Source organism: Thalassophryne amazonica, chromosome 17 (assembly GCF_902500255.1).
Source record: "Thalassophryne amazonica chromosome 17, fThaAma1.1, whole genome shotgun sequence".
NCBI lineage: Eukaryota > Metazoa > Chordata > Actinopteri > Batrachoidiformes > Batrachoididae > Thalassophryne > Thalassophryne amazonica.
In genome coordinates this window covers 56272043-56296974 of record NC_047119.1, presented here as the reverse complement: position 1 = coordinate 56296974, position 24932 = coordinate 56272043, and the positions used below count along the sequence as shown (strand labels likewise).

Below are 24932 nucleotides of genomic sequence, written 5' to 3'. Positions count from 1 at the left end.
TACACATTTAAATCCAGCTTTGGGGCAAATTTCAAAATTATTATTATTTTTTTAATCACTGAGTGGTTTTCAGCATTCTTTAGATCCCTGAAATGACCAGTTCTCTTATTTTATTTTAAAATCTCGTTATCAATTGTTTTAGTGCTCCCACTCACACTTAACAGCTGTTATAGTAGATAAATCCTGTTTTACGCCCAGCTGTCACTGGGATAACAAACGGACACGTTTCACGTTTTGGAACAGTTTAGCTAATCAGCTTAACTGCTAACTAGCAAAGCTAACTTTTTTCATTAGCGTATTAGCTTTTCAGCTAACTTCGAAAATCATTAGTGGACCATTTAGCTTCCACTAGATTTTGTTCTGCTACCTTAAGGCAGCTAACTTTTATTTTATGTTTTAAAATTAAGTTTTAACAGTCAAAAACATTTGTAACATTTAACATTTGTATACACTAATCCAGAAATCACTCAAATGTGTCAACATCAACCTCCCATAAATACCCATAATGCATCACACCAAGCCATTTTTCGGTCAACCCGCTACAGACAACAGCTGAAGCAAAAATGTTCAAAATGTCTTTTAAAATGCTGTAAACACCTGCATTTCTATGTCCGATGCACGCTACGGTGATTCTTTGGATGAAGCATCATTTGTTTGCTGCAAGGAGAAGCTAAAGGCGTTTAATGGCGTCGCTCCATGTAGAAGCTCCTGACTGCAGTTATTTTTTTGTTCATGATAAAAATATTTAAAGTTATGAAAAGGATGGTCTTTACAGGCAATGTTCAGTTTTTATATCCTCAACATAGATTACCAGCTCAAATAAGCCTTTTTTTCTTAGGTGGGCTGCAAGCAGACAGTCTGTGGTCGTGAGTCACGTGAACGCATCACATTACAAACCCACAACCACAATGAAAGCCTGAGGAATAAAATCACTTTGTCTGCTCTTTTAGATAAACTGCTGTGTAATTTTTATTATTTTGATGAAATTTATATTAAGGTTTGGGCTCGGTTAGCGGGCTGGCCTGTTAGCCGAGTTAGCGAGGCCTTCACTACGCTATATTTGGGGCATCTTTAAAGTAAATCAAGCTAAATTTCAAGATATCGCTATAGCTATTTCAAAACTAAATTAATTTTGAGAACGTTTCTGATGATCACAAATGGATGAAGAAAACCCCCCCGAAACAGTCAGAGTCCACAAAATTAAACTATAAATAGAGGAACAAATGGCCAAAGATCACTGCTTAAGAGCAATCACTATATTATTGCATCTTATATACTTTACTCATTCCAGAATTATCATTCAGAGCACTTTTTTAACGCTATTGCTCAGGTCATGGTTTTAAATTAGCTCTGTTGAGCTGAGCTAACTACAGCTGGTGTTACTCGCTAGAAAACGCCTCCGTCCTTAATCCTTGATGTCTAAAGACTGTTGGAATAGCAAAAACCTTCATGATCTCTTTCTTGCATTTCAACAGTTTGTACACCCACCATGATTTAACCACTGTCTTAATTTACAGATAAGTGGCGCTTCACGGTCAGTTTACGTTTTATGCCCTACAATATGGAGGCAGGCTAGGAATCATGGGTAACCAAGCCCAGAATGGAAAGGGGTGTATTGGCTGTCCTTTTTATTTTATTTTTAATTATTATTGTAATATTTAAAGTAAAATGTACATGAACATCAGAATACCGGGGGGGGGGGGGGGGGGGGGGGAGGCAAAAGGCAAAAAGCAATTATATATTACATACATTTTCTGTAACAAAATTAGAAAAATACAAAAGAAAATGTCTATACAATATATGAGATCAAGAAATGTTGAATATGTTAAGTGACAAGCAGTTATTATATGTAAAGATTGCTTTTTGATTTGAGCTCTTTGCTATGGAAGACAAATACATTTCAACTTCTTTTATAACAACAGGGAAAAATAAAGTTGTGTTTGAAAATGTACATTTGTGTATGTAGAATTTGAAAAAAACAACAATTAAGTTTTAAGACAATCTTGTGGGAAGGTGTCGTAGCACGGACCCACAACAGGGGGCGCAAATGAACGGACAATGAATAAGCCAAAAGGTAACAATTTAATGTTGCGATAATACACAACGAAACGTACTATAATCTGCACAGTCAATTTAACACCAGGTGACGTGTGGGCAGGCTCGAAGATAGAAGACCCCCGCGAGAGAGAAGCTGCGTCCCACTTGGCTTCCACCACCACGGTCTGAAGAACACCGGAGCCGCCAAGTCCCGAGTCCCAGGTGGCCTCTGTCTTCGGCTGTCGACCCTGGTACTGCTGGCAGAAAGCAGAAATATGATGAGTGAGTGTGAGTCCGCACACTCAGTAAATCCACAGTTAACGAGGGAGGGGGAAGCGCCTCCACCTCCAAGCACACACTCGTGCAGCTCCTGTTTGAGCACTTATCTGGGTGGGAGGTGTTGCGAAGCCGTCGCTGAACACCTCAAACGCCACCTCCACAGACGAGTCTCACGACAGGAAAACGGCTGCAAAGAAGAGTTTAGACAGATATACAGTCTTAAGTTCACAGAGAAATTACCTTGGTAATGTAGTCAATTTCTCGGCGGGGAGGTGGTAAGTTGCAGTCTGGCTTTTATGGTGGTGATGATGAACGAGTGACAGCTGGTGCAGAGGATGAGTGACCGCTGTCACTTCTTCTGGGTCTGGCGCCCTCTCGTGCTTGGAGCCTGCACTCCAAGCAGGGCGCCCTCTGGTGGTGGTGGGCCAGCAGTACCTCCTCTTCAGCGGCCCACACAACAGGACCCCCCCCCTCAACAGGCGCCGCCTGGCGCCCGACCAGGCTTGTCCGGGTGTCTTGCGTAGAACTCGGCCAGGAGGGCCGGGTCCAGGATGAAGCTCCTCCTCACCCAGGAGCGTTCTTCAGGTCCATACCCCTCCCAGTCCACCAGGTATTGGAACCCCCTGCCCTTACGACGGACGTCCAGGAGCCTGCGGACCGTCCAAGCAGGCTCCCCGTCGATGAGCCGGGCAGGAGGCGGCGTTAGGTCCAGGTGCACAGAGGGGCGAGGTGCGGTATGGCTTTGATGCGGGACACGTGGAATACAGGGTGGATCCGCAGTGAAGCCAGGAGTCGGAGCTTCACTGCGGCCGGGTTGATGATCTTGAGGATGTGAAATGGTCCAATGTACCTGTCCTTTAACTTAGGGAAGTCCACACAAAGGGGGATGTCCTTTGTTGAAAGCCACACCTCCTGCCCGGGCCGGTATGTGGGGCCGGGAACGTCGGCGGTCGGGCATGGGTCTTAGCCCTCGTCTGGGCCTGTAATAGGGCGAGCGGGCGGTCCGCCACACCCGGCGGCACACTCCTGAGGTGGGCCTGGACCGAGGGCACACCGACCTCTCCCTCCACCAGTGGGAACAATGGGGGCTGGTACCCCAAACATGCCTCAAAAGGGGAGGAGGCCGGTAGCAGGACGAAACTTGGCTGTTGTGGGCATACTCGATCCAGGCCAGATGGTGACTCCAGGCCGCCGGATTGCGCGGAGGTGACACACCGAAGGGCCTGCTCCAACTCCTGGTTGGCCCGCTCTGCATGGCCGTTGGTCCTGGGGGGTGGTACCCGGACGAGAGACTCACGGTGGCCCCCAGCTCCTTGCAGAAACTCTTCCACACCTGTGAAGAGAACTGGGACCACGATCTGATACAACGTCCGATGGTATCCATGCAGCCGCCATGACGTGGTGGACCAGGAGGTTCTGCCATCTCCTGGGCTGTCGGGAGCTTCGGGAGGGCCCCGAAGTGGGCCGCCTGGAGAACCGGTCCACTATCGTGAGAATCACGTGTGTTTGCCCTGGGACGGCGGGAGGCCCGTGATGAAATCCAGGACGATGTGAGACCAGCGGCGATGAGGCACTGGCAGGTGTTGAAGGAGGCCCGTCGTCCTCCGATGGTCTGCCTTGCCCCTGGTGCAGATGGTACAGCCTGGACGTAGTCCCGGACGTCGGTTTCCAGGGACGCCCACCAGAAGCGCTGCTGGACTACTGCCACGGTCCTACGCACTCCGGGATGACAGGACAGCTTGGACCCGTGACAGAAGTCCAATACGGCAGCTCTTGCCTCTGGGGGACGTACAGTCGGTTCTTGGGGCCAGTCCCCGGGTCCGGGCTCCTTGTCAGGGCCTCCTGGACGGTCTTCTCCACGTCCCAGGTGAGGGTGGCCACGACAGTGGACTCGGGGGATGATGGTCTCGGTGGGTTCGACAGCCCCGCTTTGGCTTCTTCTTCGTGCACCCGGGACAATGCATCTGGTTTTTGGTTCTTGGTCCCGGGGCGATACGTGATATGGAAGTCAAAGCGCCCGAAGAACAGAGACCAGCGGGCTTGCCTGGGGTTCAGCCGCTTGGCGGTCCGGATGTACTCCAGGTTCCGATGGTCCGTGAAAACCGTGAAGGGCAACGATGCCCCCCTCCAGCAGGTGTCTCCACTACTTCAAGAGCCTCCTTCACCGCAAGAAGTTCCCGATTGCCGACGTCATAGTTCCGTTCAGCGGGGGTCAACCTCCGGGAATAAAAGGCACAAGGATGGAGAACCTTATCAACCTCCACGCTCTGGGACAGCACAGCTCCTATCCCTGAGTCAGAGGCGTCCACTTCTACTATGTACTGGCGATCAGGATCAGGCTGCACCAGAACTGGTGCAGTCGAGAACCGGCGTTTCAACTCCTGGAACGCGGCTTCGCACCGATCCGACCAGGCGAAGGGGACCTTGGTGGAGGTCAGGGCAGTCAGGGGGCTAACTACCTGACTGTAACCTTTAATGAACCTCCTGTAGAAATTTGCAAGGCCTAGGAACTGCTGTAGTTTCCTGCGGCTTGTTGATTGGGGCCAATCTCTCACCGCCGCAACCTTAGCCGGATCAGGGGCGACGGAGTTGGAGGAGATGATGAACCCCAGGAAGGACAAAGAAGTGCGGTGGAACTCGCACTTCTCGCCCTTCACAAACAGCCGGTTCTCCAACAACCGCTGTAGGACCTGACATACATGCTGGACATGGGTCTCAGGGTCCGGGGAAAAGATGAGTATATCGTCCAGATATACGAAGACGAACCGATGCAGGAAGTCCCGCAAGACGTCATTTACCAAAGCTTGGAACGTCGCGGGGGCGTTAGTGAGGCCGAACGGCATGACCAGGTACTCAAATGACCTAACGGGGTGTTGAATGCCGTCTTCCATTCGTCTCCCTTCCGGATCCGAACCAGGTGGTACGCGTTTCTAAGATCCAATTTAGTGAAAATTTGGGCTCCATGCAGGTGCGTGAACACTGAATCCAACAGAGGTAACGGGTATCGGTTGCGAACCGTGATCTCGTTCAGCCCTCTGTAATCAATGCATGGACGGAGTCCGCCGTCTTTTTTACCCACAAAAAAGAAACCAGCACCCATCGGGGAGGTGGAGTTCCGGATCAGCCCAGCAGCTAAGGAGTCCCGGATGTAGGTCTCCATTGATTCGCGTTCCGGACGTGAGAGGTTGTACAACCTACTGGACGGGTACTCAGCGCCCGGGACCAAATCGATGGCACAATCATACGGTCGGTGCGGGGGAAGAGTGAGCGCCAGATCCTTGCTGAAAACGTCAGCAAGATCATGGTACTCCTTTGGCACCGCCGATAGATTGGGGGGGACTTTGACCTCCTCATTAGCCGTAGTGCCGGGAGGGACCGAGGATCCTAAACACTCCCGGTGGCAGGTTTCGCTCCACTGCGTGACAACCCCGGACGGCCAATCTATCAGGGGATTGTGCTTCACCATCCATGGAAAGCCCAAAATCACTCGGGAGGTAGAAGGTGTTACATGGAACACTATCTCCTCCCTGTGATTCCCAGACACAACCAAAGTCACTGGTTGTGTCTGATGTGTGATATTGGAAGCAGGGTGCCATCTAGTGCTCGCACCCGCAATGGTGTCGGCAGAGCCACCAGAGGGAGCCCTACTTCCTTTACCCATCTGCTGTCCAGCAGATTCCCTCAGACCCGTGTCTACCAGTGCTGGGGCCGTGAAGGGTTAATCCCCACAAAGGATTGTTACTGGGATTCGTGCAGATTTGCGGGGTTTTCCCGCGTGTTTGGTTATGGCCCACCCTTAGCCCAGTTTCTAAGGACAGGCATTGTAGTTTGACCGTTTGGGGCAGTCCCTTCTGCATGTGCTCGCAAGAGCCGCAGACAAAACACTCCCCGCGGGCCAGCCTCCTTTGTCTGATATTGATCTTAATTTTGGCCCTGCTCGTGTCCATAGCCTCCTCAGCAGGGGGAGCTGTAGCCACACGGAGCTCTCTGGCAGTGAAGCGTGGGGACGACGTCACCTTGTCGGAACCGGAGGGGGAGGGACGGCTCGTGCCCGGTCATGCCCCCCGGCCTGCTCCCGACGATGCTCGTTTAAACGGTTGTCTAAGCGTATAACTAAATCGACAAGCCCGTCAAAATCCCGCTGGTTCCTCCTTAGCCAGTAGGTGCTCCTTAAGGACCGGGGACAGTCCGTTTACAAAGGCGGCGCGGAGCGCAACGTTATTCCAGCCGGACCTCGCTGCCGCGATGCGGAAGTCGACTGCATACTCGGCTGCGCTACGGCGCCCCTGTCTCATCAACAGCAGCACGTTCGAAGCGGTCTCGCCTCTGTTGGGATGATCAAACACTTGTTTGAACTCCCGTACAAACCCAGCATAAGACGTTAGGAGCCGTGAATTCTGCTCCCAAAGCGCCGTAGCCCATGCGCGTGCCTCTCCTCGAAGCAAATTAATAACATAAGCCACCCGGCTAGCGTCTGATGCGTACATGACAGGGCGCTGTGAAAAGACGAGCGAACACTGCATGAGGAAGTCCGCGCACGTCTCGACACAGCCCCCGTACGGTTCCGGAGGGCTTATGTATGCTTCAGGGGACGGTGGGGGGGGTTCGTTGAACGACCAGTGGAACGTCTGATACAGGCCCAGGACCAGCCAGAGGAGTGGCTGCAGCAGCGCCCTGGTAGCGCGCTTCCACCCTGGCGGTGAGAGCCTCCACCCTCCGATGAAGGAGGACATTCTGCTCGGTCACTAAATCTAACCGAGCCGTGAAGGCGGTTAAGATCTGCTGCAGCTCACTCAACACGCCTCCCGCTGACGCCTGCGCTCCTGGCTCTTCCATTGGCCATTCAAGCTCGGGTTGACGCCCCTCGGAATCCATGACGATGGCCGAGAAATCCTGTTGGGAAGGTGTCGTAGCACGGACCCACAACAGGGGGCGCAAATGAACGGACAATGAATAAGCCAAAAGGTAACAATTTAATGTTGCGATAATACACAACGAAACGTACTATAATCTGCACAGTCAATTTAACACCAGGTGACGTGTGGGCAGGCTCGAAGATAGAAGACCCCCGACGAGAGAGAAGCTGCGTCCCACACGGCTTCCACCACCAACGGTCTGAAGAACACCGGAGCCGCCAAGTCCCGAGTCCCCAGGTGGCCTCTGTCTTCGGCTGTCGACCCTGGTACTGCTGGCAGAAAGCAGAAATATGATGAGTGAGTGTGAGTCCGCACACTCAGTAAATCCACAGTTAACGAGGGAGGAAGCGCCTCCACCTCCAAGCACACACTCGTGCAGCTCCTGTTTGAGCACTTATCTGGGTGGGAGGTGTTGCGAAGCCGTCGCTGAACACCTCAAACGCCACCTCCACAGACGAGTCTCACCGACAGGAAAACGGCTGCAAAGAAGAGTTTAGACAGATATACAGTCTTAAGTTCACAGAGAAATTACCTTGGTAATGGTAGTCGATTTCTCGGCGGGGAGGTGGAGTTGCAGTCCGGCTTTTATGGTGGCGATGATGAACGAGTGACAGCTGGTGCAGAGGATGAGTGACAGCTGTCACTTCTTCTGGGTCTGGCGCCCTCTCGTGCTTGGAGCCCGCACTCCAAGCAGGGCGCCCTCTGGTGGTGGTGGGCCAGCAGTACCTCCTCTTCAGCGGCCCACACAACAAATCTTTTTGTTTCTGGGGAGATTCGTGTGAATACCAAAAATTACATGTTCAAATTTTAATAAAAAGCAGAATCAAATGTACTGATAAATTGCTGACAATCTTTCCAAAAGATTTTTGTGATTGGACAGTTCCAGAAAAGGTGACTAATAGTTTCAGGAGTTTTTTTTGCAAAAAGAACAGCTGGGATCAATAGTTTTGAGAAATTTTACCATATATTGATTAGTGAGGTAAATTCTATGCAAAAGTTTAAACGCTACATCTGTGTGAAAGTGACGTGACACGGACCCACAACAGGGGGCGTTAATGAACGGACAATAGATAAGCCAAAAAGTAACAATTTAATGTTGTGAATCGCACAACAACGTACAGACAATACAATATGGTGGACTGTCAATCATACACCAGGTGACGTGTGGGCAGGCTCGACGATAGAAGACGCCTGGAGAGAGAAGAGCTGGATCCCCACACAGCCTTTCCACCACCAACGGAGCTGAAGAACACCGGAGCCGCCAAGCCCTGTGCCCCAGGTGGCCGCTGTCTTCAGCAGTCAGACCCAGTACTGCTGGCAGAGAACAGAGACAGTCCAGATGAGTGTGAGTTCGCACACTCAGTAATCCCACAGTCTGTAGTAAGTAAAGGAGGGAAAACCTCCACCTCCAATCACACCACACTCGTGCAGCTCCTGGTCAAACCACTTATCTGAGTTGGGGTGTGAGGCGAAGATAAGGATAAGGATAAGGAAACACTCCAGGAAAACGGCTGCAAATAGAAGTTCAAGTTAAACACACACAGTGTCAGGCAGCAGAGAAATTACCTGAATGGTAGTTGATTTCTCGGCGAGGAGGTGGAGTTGCAGTCCGGTCTTTGTAGTGGTGGTGATGGGTGACAGCTTGTGTTGATTGACGACAGCTGTCACCTCCAGCAAAGCCGACGCCCTCTCGTGCTTGAAGCCCGCACTTCAAGCAGGGCGCCATCTTGTGGTGGTGGGCCAGCAGTACCTCCTCTTCCCGGATCCGAACCAGGTGATAAGCATTCCTAAGATCCAATTTCGTGAAAATTTGGGCTCCATGCAGGGGCGTGAACACTGAATCCAACAGAGGTAACGGGTATCGGTTTCGAACCGTGATCTCGTTCAGCCCTCTGTAATCAATGCATGGACGGAGTCCGCCGTCCTTCTTGCCCACAAAAAAGAAACCAGCACCCATCGGGGAGGTGGAGTTCCGGATCAGCCCGGCAGCTAACGAGTCCCGGATGTAGGTCTCCATTGATTCGCGTTCCGGATGTGAGAGGTTGTACAGCCTGCTGGACGGGTACTCAGCGCCCGGTATCAAATCAATGGCACAATCATACGGACAGTGCGGGGGCAGCGTGAGTGCCAGATCCTTGCTGAAGACGTCAGCAAGGTCGTGGTATTCGGCTGGCACCGCCGCCAGATTGGGGGGGACTAAAACCTCCTCCTTAGCTGTCACACCGGGTGGAACCGAGGATCCTAAACACTCCCGGTGGGCAGGTTTCGCCCCCTGAACCACAACCCCAGACGGCCAATCAATCCGGGGATTGTGTTTTAACACCCATGGAAAACCCAAAATCACTCGGGAGGTAGAAGGTGTTACATAAAACACAATCTCCTCCCTGTGATTCCCAGACACCACCAATGTCACTGGCTGAGTCTGTGTGTGATTAGTGGAAGAAGGGTGCCATCTAGTGCCCGCACCGACAATGGTGACGGTAAGGCCACTAGAGGGAGCCCAACCTCCTTTGCCCATCTGCTATCCAGCAGATTCCCCTCCGACCCCGTGTCACCAGTGCTGGGGCGTGAAGGGTTAAATCCTCACTCAGGATCGTGACTGGGATTCGTGCAGATTTACGGGGTCTCCCGCGTGGGTATTGTGACCCACCCTTAGCCCAGTCTCTAAGGACGAGTGCTGCTGTTTTGATCGTTTGGGGCATTCTCTCTGTGTGTGCTCAGTAGAGCTGCAGAGAAAACACTCTCCACGGATCAGCCTCCTTTGTCTCTGATCTGATCGTTTTTTGGCCCTGCTCGTTTCCATAGCAACGTCAGCAGGGGGAGCTGTTGTCACGTGGAGAGTCCTGGCAGTGGAGCGTGGGGAAGTCGGCTCCCTTTCAGACCCGGGAGGAAGAGGGACGGCTTGTGCCTGACCACGCCCTTTGTCTCGCTCCCGTCGGTGTTCTGTTAATCGGTTGTCTAACCGTATAACCAGGTCGATAAGCCCATCTAAATCCCGCGGCTCATCCTTCGCCACCAGGTGCTCCTTGAGGACCAGAGACAGTCCGTTTACAAAGGCGGCGCAGAGCGCAACAGCATTCCAGCCGGCTCGCGCTGCCGCGATGCGGAAGTCGACTGCATACTTCACTGTGCTCCGACGCCCCTGTCGTATCGACAGCAGCACGCTTGAAGCGGTCTCGCCTCTATGAGGGTGGTCGAACACCTGTCGGAACTCCCTCACAAACTCAGTATAAACCGTTAGGAGCCGTGAATTCTGCTCCCAAAGCGCCGTAGCCCAGGCGCGTGCCTCTCCTCGAAGCAAGTTTATAACGTAAGCCACCCGGCTGGCGTCTGACGCGTACATGACGGGACGCTGTGAAAAGACGAGCGAGCACTGCATCAAGAAGTCCGCGCACGTCTCCACACAGCCTCCGTACGGCTCCGGAGGGCTTATGTATGCTTCAGGGGAAGGTGGGGGGGGGGTCGTTGAACGACCAGCGGAATGTCTGTTTCTGGCACACGGTCAGCAGGAGGAGGTGCTGCAGCAGCGCCCTGAGCACGCGCTTCCACCTGGGCGGTGAGAGCCTCTATCCTGCGATTGAGAACACTGCTCTGCTCGGTAACTAAGTCCAACCGAGCGGCAAAGGCGGTTAAGATGTGCTGCAGCTCACCCAACACGCCTCCTGCCTGTGCACCTCGCTCTCCCATTGGCTGTTCAAGCGATGGTTGACACCCCTCGGGATCCATGACGCTGGCCGAGAAATCCTGTTGTGAAAGTGACGTGACACGGACCCACAACAGGGGGCGTTAATGAACGGACAATGGATAAGCCAAAAAGTAACAATTTAATGTTGTGAATCACACAACAACGTACAGACAATAACAATATGGTGGACTGTCAATCATACACCAGGTGACGTGTGGGCAGGCTCGACGATAGAAGACGCCTGGAGAGAGAAGAGCTGGATCCCCACACAGCTTCCACCACCAACGGAGCTGAAGAACACTGGAGCCGCCAAGCCCTGCGCCCCAGGTGGCCGCTGTCTTCAGCAGTCAGACCCGGTACTGCTGGCAGAGAACAGAGACAGTCCAGATGAGTGTGAGTTCGCACACTCAGTAATCCCACAGTCTGTAGTAAGTAAAGGAGGGAAAACCTCCACCTCCAATCACACACACTCGTGCAGCTCCTGGTCAACCACTTATCTGAGTTGGGGTGTGAGGCGAAGCCGTCGCTGTCACACCAAACGCCAATCCTCCAGATAAGGAAACACTCCAGGAAAACGGCTGCAAATAGAAGTTCAAGTTAAAGACACACAGTGTCAGGCAGCAGAGAAATTACCTGAATGGTAGTTGATTTCTCGGCGAGGAGGTGGTGTTGCAGTCCGGTCTTTGTAGTGGTGGTGATGGGTGACAGCTTGTGTTGATTGATGACAGCTGTCACCTCCAGCAAAGCCAACGCCCTCTCGTGCTTTAAGCCCGCACTTCAAGCAGGGCGCCATCTTGTGGTGGTGGGCCAGCAGTACCTCCTCTTCAGCGGCCCACACAACAACATCTTTCATTTTGTTATTTATCATAAGTTTTTGGAGGCTGGACCAGCTCTGGTTCCAGATATTATTATTTACAAAGTTTCGCCAGTAAAACATTACAATGGGCACAGATATTATATATTGAAATAGGGCACGAATTCTTTTGTTATTTTTACGAGCGCTCGATGTAAAACAAGTTTTCCCAACAGCAATGTCAGTTACACATGATACAGACATATTTCCATTAAAGCAATTCGACTTGAACAGTTCACACATTTCTTTGGAAACCGCATCAAACACAAGTGCATATTCCTTCAGTGTTACAGTGTAAATGATGTCATCGCCTAATTTGCATAATTGGTTGTGTGCATGTAACTGTAACTGAGACTGTAGGAGAGAGAAATAATGTCGTGGATGAGACAAAAAGTGATTTAAAAACATGTTTACAACTACAAATGAACTTTCTTCTGTCGATTCTTATTTTTTTCAATGTCACTGGGACCTAAAAGACAGAGGTGGGCGGATTGATCCTAATATCAATAATATCGATACCGACGCTGGTATTGATATTGAACGATCCTCGTGTAAAAAGATCGATACTCAAGCTCTTTTTTTTTCTCCCGCACGCACTGACTGCTGCGCATGCAGATTCATCAAAGTCTACTCTCTGTCTATAAGAGCAGTCAGTGGCGGCTGGTGAAAAACAGTCTTGGTGGTGCTGCTGTGCCAATAGATTCCCTTGCCTTGTCCAGTACAGGCATTCAAGTGAACAGTCAGAAAATTACTACAATTCCACAATAATCATTTCATGTCCTTCTCAAAATCAGCAGTTTTACAGATAAAGTTAACCATTTACAGCTATATTAGGCCCCATTTCTACTTTGGAAAGGAACAGTATCAAATACAACACTCAAGTTCTTGAGCAAAGAACATTTCACCATTTGACACCAATTACACACGTAATACACCAAACTGTACTGAACTGCCATTATCTTCAGACAAACAGATCCTGGGGTTCACAATGACACCGACCTTAACAAATAGAAAATATCACCAAATTTACACTCTTTCAAAATATGGAAAAATTCTTCAATTGACAAAAGAACATTATGTACATACGACAATGTTCACACCACCTTCAGAGAGAGAGAGAGAAAATGTTTGTGTGTGTGTGTGTGAGAGAGAGAGAGAGAGAGAGAGAGAGAGAGAGAGAGAAAAATGTGTGTGTGTGTGTGTGTGTGTGTGTGTGTGTGTGTGTGTGTGTGTGTGTGTGTGTGTGTGAGAGAGAGAGAGAGAGAGAGAGAGAGAGAAAAAATGTTTGTGTGTGTGTGTGAGAGAGAGAGAGAGAAAATGTTTGTGTGTGTGTGTGTGTGTGTGTGTGTGTGTGTGTGTGTGTGTGTGTGCGAGAGAGAGAGAGAGAAAATTAAGGTAATATTTTGCATGAACATTACTGAGTGGAATGGAGGCAAACTAAAGAACTAACTTGTGCGGGCCGCTGAAGAGGTGGTACTGCTGGCCCACCACCACCAGAGGGCGCCCTGCTTGGAGTGCGGGCTCCAAGCACGAGAGGGCGCCAGACCTAGAAGAAGTGACAGCTGTCATTCATCCTCTGCACCAGCTGTCACTCGTTCATCATCATCACCACCATAAAAGCCGGACTGCAACTCCACCTCATCGCCGAGAAATTGACTACCAGTACCAAGGTAATTTCTCTGCTGACTAACACTGTGTGTGTAATAACTTGAACTTCTATTGCAGCCGTTTTCCTGGAGTGTGGCCTTATCTGGAGGATTGGCGTTTGGTGTGACAGCGACGGCTTCACCTCACACCCCATCTCAGATAAGTGGTTGACCAGGAGCTGCACGAGTGTGTGTGATTTGGAGGTGGAGGTGCTCCCTCCTAACTGTGTTTGGACTGTGAATTACTGAGTGTGTGGACTCACACTCACACATCATATCTCTGCTTTCTGCCAGCAGTACCAGGGTCGACAGCCGAAGACAGAGGCCACCTGGGGACTCGGGACTTGGCGGCTCCGGTGTTCTTCAGACCGTTGGTGGTGGAAGCCGTGTGGGACGCGGCTTCTCTCTCGTCAGGGGTCTTCTATCTTCAAGCCTGCCCACACGTCACCTGGTGTTTATTGACTGTGAAGATTACTGCACATTTCGTTGTGTATTATCACAACATTAAATTGTTACCTTTTGGCTTACTCATTGTCCGTTCATTTGCGCCCCCTGTTGTGGGTCCGTGCTACGACACCTTCCCAACATAACTAATAACACCAAAACCTTTAAATTAAATTGGTTAAAATTAATTAACAGTGTAGAGGACGAAGCAAATTAAGTATATAAAACCACTTAATTAAATGCGTTGCTAAACTTGGGTTTGTCTGACTATAAGTGTCTTGTGTGAACTCAGTGGCTGAGTTAGAATTTCTTTAAAAAACATGCAAATTGCTATTTTAGGCTTTTGTTTTGTTTTTAAATTGAGCAAATAATTTGTTTTAGAGTGTGGAATACTCCAAAGAATATTTCACTTCTGTGAACTGATCCTCATAATGTGTAAAGTGAAATCAAAATACCAGCATGGCTGCAGCTTTGAACACTGTTACAAAGAGCCCCGGCCTTCCCTATTACCATTATAACTGGTCTGCTGTCCCAATAAAGATCACAGCTTTGATCCCCTAAAACAAACAAAAAAACATCACTCATTTGTTTTATCTTAAATTTTCACCCTCGTTTTCACACCAGGAGCAACATTCGGGAATAAATCCGAGCAGCTCGTCAGCTCACCTGAAGAGGTGGACGCGCTCCTTTCCATCCGCGCAGATCAGCAGCCTCCGTGACGTGTGCGCGCTGACAGTGTGAATGAAGCCTGACACGGTTTATAACGAGTCAGACAAACGTCTCTCCTCCAACCGGGATGTGCAATTGTCGTTAAACCACGAGAAAGATCTGATGTGCGCACCTCCAAAAGGATCCCCGCCAAACTTTGGTGTCATTGATTTGACGAGTTTTGTCCCGTTTTAAACCTCCGAAGAGTTCTTCAACTTACTCCAGCAAAACACACGGAGACAAAATAAAATAAATAAATATAACCCAAACGTCGTCATCACCATCGTCTCTTCCTGACTGACTGACAGCTGCAGCGTCACGTATATCACTGACTGTAATCTAACGTTCCCGCATTTTTGTAGTAAGGGCTAAAATTCCGGCGCCCCAAAGCCATTAATTTTGGCAGTGTTGATTTGCCAAATATTTATTCATTTTCCCTAGTAACTACATACGATTGGTTATTTCGCTGCACTTCAAGGGCGCTTGAATGATCGCCCAAGACGAGGAACATACGTTTTCTCCTCCTGTCGGTGGAAATGCACTGTTGAATGAGAGTCAGTTGGAGGAAGTGTTGTTTTAATCATTCATATTACATGTAGGCACATACTATTAAGTAAAACTGACATGGATAATACTTTTTAAATATATATTATGACTTTTCCTCTCCACATCTAGGAGGGCAGCGCCCGAGCGCCCCCTATGGGCCGGCCGCCACTGAGCAGCGCTGCGCTGTGTCACACAACATGGAGCACGTGGCTCAGCGGCGTCACGTGACTCAGCGGGGAGGAAATTCCTTATTCTTTGTATTACTTTCTTGTATTGTTCGACTTGAAAAAATAGAACAAGTTTGAAACTGTTTACAATATTTGTTGTGGTGTGTTAGTTTTTCTCTATTGTGGTTTGTCAGATCTCTAACCTCAGAAGATTGTTTTAATTTGCTTTAAGTTCAATTTTTTTTTTTTACACTCTTTATTTAAGAAACAATGTAGAGAAGTACACTGAAGGGAATAAATTCCTTATTTTTTTGTATTATTTTATTGTATTGTTCAACTTGAAAAACAGAATAAGTTTGAAACTGTTTACAGTATTTGTTGTGGTATGTTAATTTTGTTGCATTGTGGTTTGTCAGCCCTCTGCCTCAGGAGATTTTGTTTTAAGTTGTGTTGAGTGATATTTTTTAAACAAAAATGTTGATTGTGATAAAGTATTTTGTTGTCACGTACAATATTTGGCAAAATTTTATCCTAGGTCTTTTGGATCCTTTGGATCTATGAAGCTTAAATATGAAAAAGTATCGGTATCGATATCAGCGATACTGGGCCTGTATTTACTTGGTATCGGATCAGTACCAAATTTCCTGGTATCGCCCACCTCTACTAAAAGACACTCTGGCAGAGCTACTTAGGTTTTGTTTTGTTTTAGTTTTGTTTTTTTTGTGGGGTGTTTTGTGCAGAGATTTATTTTACAGAAGTTTACATTGACTTCCTGCCCTGGATCAGCCAGCGGCAGCTACACAAATGCACGGTTTATTTGCAGTCAGGACGTGGAGGGGGGAACATGTCCTGCCCTATATATACAGTCTATGATCCTGCCATGACTGAGCCCCCGCGAGTGCCTTGCCACACAGGAGAGGCCCAGTCTCATTGAGAAGAGTAAGAACGATATATGCTTTCACATCAGTCTCCAAAAGTTTGCAAAAACAACAGGAAAAGTTGCTAGTCACTTTTTTTTTTAAATTTGAGATGGGGGCTGAACACTCACTAAATATAAACAAAGTTGCAAAGTTGGCAACACTGGCTCAAGGAGGTGGCGGTGGACGAGGGCAAACCAGACCTTTATTCCTTTTTATGTAATGGCTGAGTGGATCCTTGTCATTCGATTGGTGTGTTGCATGTCCCTTGACATGGATTATTCATCTCATTTGTGTTGCATGCATTTAGCGAGCAAATATGGTTCCATTTACCGTGCAAATTTAGTTCCATACGTTTTGTACCATTGCACGCTGCGAACCCCGCTCACGCACAGACTAGTGGGGGCGGCGTTTAGCTAAACATGGCAGAGTTTGTTTTGCTGATGGATGATGATTTGAACAAGCTAACTGACATTGCTAATTCTTCTTACACACACACACACACACACACACAAAAAAATCTCCACTACTCCATAAGCCGTCTTGAGGCATGAAGAGCTGTTGGGATGAAAACCTGGACAAATTTCTGATGAGATTTTTCACTGGACTGGGGAAGTACAGAGTCTTTGTTTTTTCTTTCTTGGAAATATCACGGACTACATCTGTTTTTTCAAGTTGACTGAGAATAATTTTGGACTCCTATTTAAAGTTCGTGTTGGACTGCTGATGTCAAAGCACCAGTGACGCACCAAAATGTAAGCACCTTTTCTGTTGTTTATAAATGAATATAATATTAAATGACAATGATCTATTTTAGCCGTTATATAAAACAAATAATGAATGTTTTTACATTCTTTCAATGTAATGTTGTTCAATGGTACATTCTGTCTTTCACCTCATGAAATATTTGTACCATTGAACTCATAAACATTCATTATTTGTATAATATCAGTGGTGTCTAAAGACAAAAAAAACCCAAAAAACAAAACTGCATCCTGTTTGCCCTTGCTGCAATGTCTGTTATTAATCATTTTGCAATAGTCGGCCTCAAAGGTCTTGATGTTTATTTTAGCTCATATCTTTGGCATGGAGTCAACGTCCCGTTTGTTACAGTGACTAACCACGCGTTCTGAACTACCGACAGTGAATAAAATCAACATGTTTTTATGGACGGGTTCACACTGGTTTGATTTTCTTTTTATGTCAGATCTAGATATTTTAAACTTTTTCTTTTCCAATATCAATATGAAACTTTTTTTTTTTTGCCTATGCTGATGTTACAGACCTGTGACAGACTGGCGTCCTGTCCAGGGTGTACCCTGTCTCATGCTCTCTGACTGCTGGGATAGGCTCCGGTCCCCTGTGACCCTTAATTGGACTAAGCGGTTGAAGATGAGTGTGTGATACATGCCCAGAATTCTGTGCGCAACACATGCACTCCACATTGAAAAAGGTTGCAACAACTGGAGCTGTCATGGAAACACTTTGAAAGGGGATATTCAGTCTTGATGCTTAAATTTACAGTATGAGCTGCTTCTGTAGTGCCAAGGAGGTGAGTGATGCTGCATTATGTAGGGGAAGTGATGGTCTCGTGGTTAAGCACTGGGCTTCACACCAGAGGATCCTCAGTTCAAAACCCAGCCAGAGTGGAAAAAAAAACACGAAGGACCCTAGGGCAAGGTCCTTAATCCCCTAGTTTCTCCCAGCTTGTAGTGAGGGCCTTGCATGGCAGCACCCTGACATCAGTGTGTGAGTGTGAATGGGTGAATGTGAGGCATTATTGTAAAGCACTTTGAGCTTCAAATCAAAATCAACGTCGACAGGTATGACGTCATTGACGTCATACCTGTCCAGTTGTTCTTACTGTGTATTGTGTAATGGCACCTCCTCTGATCGTAGGGACATGAAGTTTGGGGTTCCGCAGAGATCCGTTTTAGGCCCCCTGCTTTTTTCCCTTTATGTAGCACCCCTTGGGAATATACAGCGGCGCTTTGGGATTCCCTTTCATTGCTATGCTGATGACACTCAATTGTACATTCCAAAAACTGCTGGTAATCTCAGTCACATAAAATCTTTGGAAGATTGCCTTGCATCAGTAAGAAGTTAGATGTCTAGTAACTTCCTACTTTTAAATTCTGATAAGACTGAAGTTATGGTTCTTGGTCCAGCGAGGTATCGGCATCAATTTGATCAGCTAGCACTTAGCTTAGGTTTGTGTGTTATACATCATACGGATAAAGTGAGGAACCTTGGAGTAATTTTTGATCCTACGTTGTCCTTTGATCTCCACATTAGAGACATTACAGGGACTGCTTTCTTCCATTTACAAAATATAGCGAAGATTCGTCCCATCATGTCTATGGCTGATGCTGAGACTTTGATTCATGCATTTGTCTCTTCTAGACTGGACTATTGTAATGCTCTATTTTCTGGCTTACCGTAGTCCAGGATTAGGAGTCTTCAACTGGTTCAAAATGCTGCTGCCAGACGTTTGACACAAAGCAGAAAGTTTGACCACATTACGCCCATTTTGGCATCCCTGCACTGGCTTCCAGTTCCTGCAAGATCAGATTTTAAAGTACTGTTATTAGTTTAGAAAATTGTTCATGGACTTGCACCTCCCTATCTGGCTGACCTGGTAAGCCCCTATGTACCAACTCGGGCCCTGCGTTCTCAGGCTGCAGGACCTCTGTGTGTTCCCCGGGGTGAATAAAAAGTTTGCCGGTCACAGAGCTTTCTCCTACCGTGCCCCAGTTCTGTGGAACGATCTCCCGGCACACATTCGGCAGTCGGATACTGTGGAGACTTTCGAGTCACGTTTAAAGACTCATTTGTTTTTTCTGTTTTATCATTAGTGTTATGATGTGTTTTTATTCTTGTATTCTTTTATGGTCGTCTTTTTATTGTGTTTTAAATTTTTAATTCAGTTTTTTTGTGTGTGTGTGTGAAGTGCCTTGAGACAATTTCATCGTGAATTGGCTCTATATAAATTAATAAATTTGATTTGATTTGACTTCTGTCTCAATATTAGAGGTTGTCCGCTTGTAAGACACAACTAGAAACTCTCTGATGGTAAGTTAGTGGTTTGTATCAATTGTCCGTCCCCACATGCACCAAATTGTGCCTTCAGTGGTCTGACATTGTGATTAAATCTGGAGAAGCCTGATTGGAATCAGCCTGGTACAGGGTTCCTTTTTTGTTTTTTACATCCGCCAAGGACGTAATAAAATCATCGGCATTTATTTTTTTGTCTGTCTGTCTGTCTGTTAGCAAGATTACGTCAAAATGACTTCATGGATACTCACCAAATTGCAACACAATTTCAATTCAATTTCAATCTGTTTTCATTTATATATAGCACCAAATCACAACAAAGAGGAAGCACACAGGCGACAGTGGAAGGAAAAACTCCCTCTGATGACTTGAGGAAGAAACCTCAACCTCAGACTCAAAGGGGCGACCCTCTGCTTGAGTCATGCTACCGACAATTTACAAAACAATTCACAAAACGAATACACAGGAAATGTTGAGGGTGAACAGGACGGGGGGGGCACAGAAACAGACACCACACCCATCTCTGGATGGAGCTGCACCTCAAACAGAGAGAAAAAAACAGAATCAGGCATCAGAAAGACAACAACTATAGTATAATTTGTCAGCATTAAGCAAGAAGAAAAACAGAAGAAATACTAAAGTAAAGCATGAAGGACTCCACTGCATTTTGGAAGTGATCCGGATCCAAATCATGGATCAAGTTTCACTTTATATAGGCTTTGAAGGATTACGTCAAAATGACTTTATGGATTCTCACCAAATTTTCACCAAGGACACATAGGCCATGGAAGATTCCATTATATTTGGAGGTGATCCAGATCCAAATCCGGATCCAGATTCTGGATCAAGACTTCCCTTTATATAAGCTTTGAAGGATGACTTCAAAACGACTTCACAAATTCTCACCAAATGTGCAGCACAAATAGATATTAGGATATGGATGACTCCACTGGATTTTGGAGGACATCAGAAATCTCTGATAGCTCTTGTTTATTTCTATTTTTTTAAACAGCTGTTGAGTTTAACACAGAGCTGAAATGCATGTTTTAAACGTACATGAACTTACTACAACCCCTGGCAAAAATTATGGAATCACCGGCCTCGGAGGATGTTCATTCAGTTGTTTAATTTTGTAAATTAAATTAAATTAAATTCCATCAAAAATGTGCGTCTTGAACGTACAGCTTGCATAGTGACAATAACAGATGATGCAAACAATGGCATATCCAGTGTGAGTTTGCACCAACACAAAAACGATGAAGGTGTGTCACCACAAAGTATAGGCCAGATGTTCGGGCAGCTGTGTGCAAACCAACGCACAACTGATTTACTTTGAGATTTTTAAAATGTAAATTGAAATGTGCTTCTTCTGAATAAATGTGTGGTGTTTCTGCCCACAGGTGGGTTTGGCTGCAGCTCTGTGTTCTCTGGCCCTGCTGCTCGACCATCTGTCTTCAGTTTGGTAGGCAGGAAATGTTTAGCCGACCTCAGACACTTTTAGGGCTTCTTCAACAATGTCACGTGAAATGAATTCTCTCACAAATGATGACTAAAACACTCTTGGATGGAGGCCAGCACAAGGATTTTGTAATTGTGTATTATTACGTTATTACGCATATGCACCTTCAACTGGAGACGTATAATAACATTTATTTTATTACTTACATTCAGCAGCTGCCAACAACTTGTAACTAATAAGCAATGTAACTAATAAAGTAACTAGTAATCTAACTATGTTACTCTTAAGATTGAGTAATCAGCAAAGTAACTAATCAGCAAAGTAACTAATAGCTACTTTTCTGAGTACTCAATCTTGACAATAACCAAGTTAGATTACTGGTTACCTTATTAGCTACATTACTTATTAGTTACAAGTTGTCGCAGCTGCTGAATGTAACTAATAGAGTTACTAGTAATCTAACTTGTTTACTCTTAAGATTGAGTAATCAGCAAAGTAACTAATAGCTACTTTTCTGAGTACTCAATCTTGAAAATAACCAACTTAGATTACTGGTTACCTTATTAGCTACATTACGTATTAGTTACAAGTTGTCGGCAGCTGCTGAATGTAACTAATAAAGTTACTAGTAATCTAACTTGTTTACTCTTAAGATTGTGTAATCATCAAAGTAACTGATCAGCAAAGTAACTAATAGCTACTTTTCTGAGTACTCAATCTTGAAAATAACCAACTTAGATTACTGGTTACCTTATTAGCTACATTACGTATTAGTTACAAGTTGTCGGCAGCTGCTGAATGTAACTAATAAAGTTACTAGTAATCTAACTTGTTTACTCTTAAGATTGTGTAATCATCAAAGTAACTGATCAGCAAAGTAACTAATAGCTACTTTTCTGAGTACTCAATCTTGACAATAACCAAGTTAGATTACTGGTTACCTAGCAGGGGTGGTGGCCAAGTGGTTAATGCGCTTGGTTTCAGTTCGGAAGGTTCTGGGTTCAAATCCCACCCCTGCCACATTTCTCCATGTAATGTGGAGTTGCGTCAGGAAGGGTAAAACCTGTGCCAAATCAACATGCAGATCCACCTTGGATTTGCTGTGGCGACCCTGAGTGCAAACAAGGGAGCAGCCGAAGGGACTTACTTTTTACTTATTAGTTACAAGTTGTCGCAGCTGCTGAATGTAACTAATAGAGTTACTAGTAATCTAACTTGTTTACTCTTAAGATTGAGTAATCAGCAAAGTAACTAATAGCTACTTTTTTGAGTACTCAATCTTGACAATAACCAAGTTACATTACTAGTTACCTTATTAGCTACATTACTTATTAGTAATTATTATTAGTAACTGTATAAAGTAACTAAAAAAGTAACTAATAAAGTAACTTTTAAAAGTAACTGTGGCAACACTCGTAACAACAACAAACAAACATATATTTGAAAGGCATGAGGTAAGAACCAAATTGTTGATCTTAAGGAGTGATATATAACATTTTTGTGCTGCTGCTGATGTTGGGCATGTTAAGGTATGTGCACATGTCATCTTAGACCCTACGGTCAGTGTGCCCCCAGTGTGTGAGTGTGTGTGTGTGTGGGGGGGGGGTGGGGGTGGGGTGGGGGGGGAGCTCTAGCCTACTGGCTCTAGCCTCCAAACAACCCCACCACTCCCCATCAAAAAAGACATTCTAGGTTTGAGGCTGCCTGTGCCCATTCTCCACGTAATATGGAGTTGTGTCAGGAAGGGTATCTGGTGAAAAACTTGCCAGATCAACATGCAAATCCAAATCACATCTGCAGTGGCAACGCCAAGTGGAAAAAGGAGAAGCTGAAAGAACGTAGTTTTGGACCGGTGTCGCCGACTGAATGGGCCCCCCTAAAAATCAGACTCCCCCTACCTTCACTGCGCATGCGTCATTTCGGAGTGTCTGCAGTAATTCACCGATTATCACCACGTTTCTGCTTAAAAACGCCTTGTTTCTGCTTCAAACAAACTTTAGAATGATTTAAGAGGTTTTATCTGATGGTTAATAATCACATTATTCCCTTTGATTGCTTCGGGTGTAGAGAGTCAGACTCAGAGAGTCAGACTCAGACGTGCTGCTGCGGCGCTCTGATCGCTCCCCCGTCTTTTACGATGAAATAATGCTGAATTTATGTGGAAATGATTGTTGTACAAAAGCTTCAGATATCTGTCGCTGAGATAGATGATGACTGGAGTGCAGTTGGAAGCAGAAACGAGCAGATAATCGGTGAATTGCTTTTGACGCTCTGAAATGACGCGTGCACAGTGAAGGCAGGGCGAACCTTACGGTTGGCGACACCGGCTCCACTTACAACCATCCAGATTAGCTGCATTCTGGCTCTGCAAACTGTAGTTTAGCATTTTTAATTATTCTTATTATTTATTAGATTTTTTGTTGTTGTTTTGGGAGATGGGTAATGGTTACAGGTGTTTGTGTTTAACGTCTGTCTTAGCTGTCAGCAGCCTGTGAACTGCCGATGGGGTCCGTATGGCGAGTGGTCAGAGTGTGACGGCTGCACCAAAACAAAGGTATTTAACAAATAGACACGAAACATAAATGCTGTTAATATAATTATAACCACTTAATGTTTGGGCACAACATGAGGACCACTCACACCTACATGATTTTGACCGTGACCTTCCATGAATATACACAAAATACTTCAAATTTGTCAGTTCATGTAACCACATTCTGCCAACGTAAGACTTCTGTGACATCACAGGACCTTTATTACAGCATCAGATCGTTCATCATGACTGGAGCAAGCGGTTTTAGCACGACACCATCAAGAATCTGCCAACACTCTGGCAAGACTTGATCATGGTGATCATGGTCTTGTTGCACAAGTTGGCATGATCATTAAAGCAACACCCAAGATTGACTTGAAGATACCAGCTACACTGCAAGAGGACTTGCAAAAATGCAATAACAGTTTTAATTGGTTTTAAAATGTTTAAAATGGTTGTGCAGACATCTTGTAAATCAGGAATTCCCCACAGTGACCAAACACACCAAGACACACTTCCAGGACCATCAACAGGGTCAACCATGATTTGGTAATCGTGATAGTGTCATGGTCAAAAATCGTGCACGGGCAATGTGGCTTAAAACAGGATCCGGGATTATGGAGGTGGTAATCCAACCACCAAAAAAATCCTTTATTTATGTACATTTATATATTCATCTGACATTTTTTTCTGCACTTTTCAGATTCGTACTCGACATGTGGCGGTTTATGCTCAGTTTGGGGGCGTTCCCTGCTCACAAGGGGCCACAGAGACGCAGTCGTGTGTTCCGCAGAAACGCTGTCCCCTAGAAACAGGCTGCGGTGACAGATTCCGCTGCATTTCTGGTACACAAAATATCACATTTAGTTGACATGTATCAGTTTATGTTGTTGTCCTTGCATAATAAATTCTTCATTCGACAGCAATCTGTCGTGCTGATCAATGAACCGAAAATCAACACGTCACACAAAAGCCAATATTTATTATTGGTCAAAGATTTTCTCTTAGCATATACGTTCAGTTTTTATGCAAAGAAATTCTGTCTCTTTTTTGGACTTAGTGATCTCACAGAATTTCACAGAATGTCTTTTATTAACAGTTTGTAGTAATTTCAAATAAAAGTGTAAATTTGTTAGATCTGCACTATTTTAAGTCCAATATGAATTTTGTGTATTTTATTTCTATTATGAGTTTATATGAATTTTAACACATATTGATACATGCATTGTTGTTGTTGTTTATATTAAACAACAACATTGTTTATATTACATTTAGGATGAACATTAATTAGAATTGCACATTAAGATTTGTGTCTAAAAAAATTCTAAATCTTTGGGGTTTTTTTTTCAAGCAAAGACCTTCAACTATAAATACTGCACTAAAGTTTATTATGCTTTTATAAATTAAATTTTATTTTGTTTCATTTCATTTATTATTTTCATTGACATGTTAAATACCCTGGGATCCCCCCCACCATGAACCATAATTGGAAAATAATTAAAAGAAGCAAGTACAGGAAATCAATGAATGCAATCCAGATTTCTAAATTAAGATTGTTAAAGAATATTACACATAAATTATAGTGCTGTGCAAATGAATTTTTGACAAATGCGTATCATATATTATGTAGGTTTTTTTTTAAATCAGCATGTCAACAGAAAATCAAATTTTTAATGTATAAACATTTC

At 45.8% G+C, this 24932-nt stretch overlaps 1 protein-coding gene across 1 annotated transcript in view; it reads left to right on the top strand.

Moving 5' to 3' along the window:
• c7b (complement component 7b) overlaps window positions 1-24932 on the top strand; it is a 58366-nt gene that overhangs the window by 138 nt on the left and 33296 nt on the right. The window contains exons 2-4 of the mRNA XM_034191628.1: window positions 20653-20714; window positions 23190-23265; window positions 23948-24089. Coding sequence (XP_034047519.1) covers window positions 20653-20714; window positions 23190-23265; window positions 23948-24089 — 280 coding nt within the window. The remainder of the gene's footprint in view (window positions 1-20652; window positions 20715-23189; window positions 23266-23947; window positions 24090-24932) is intronic.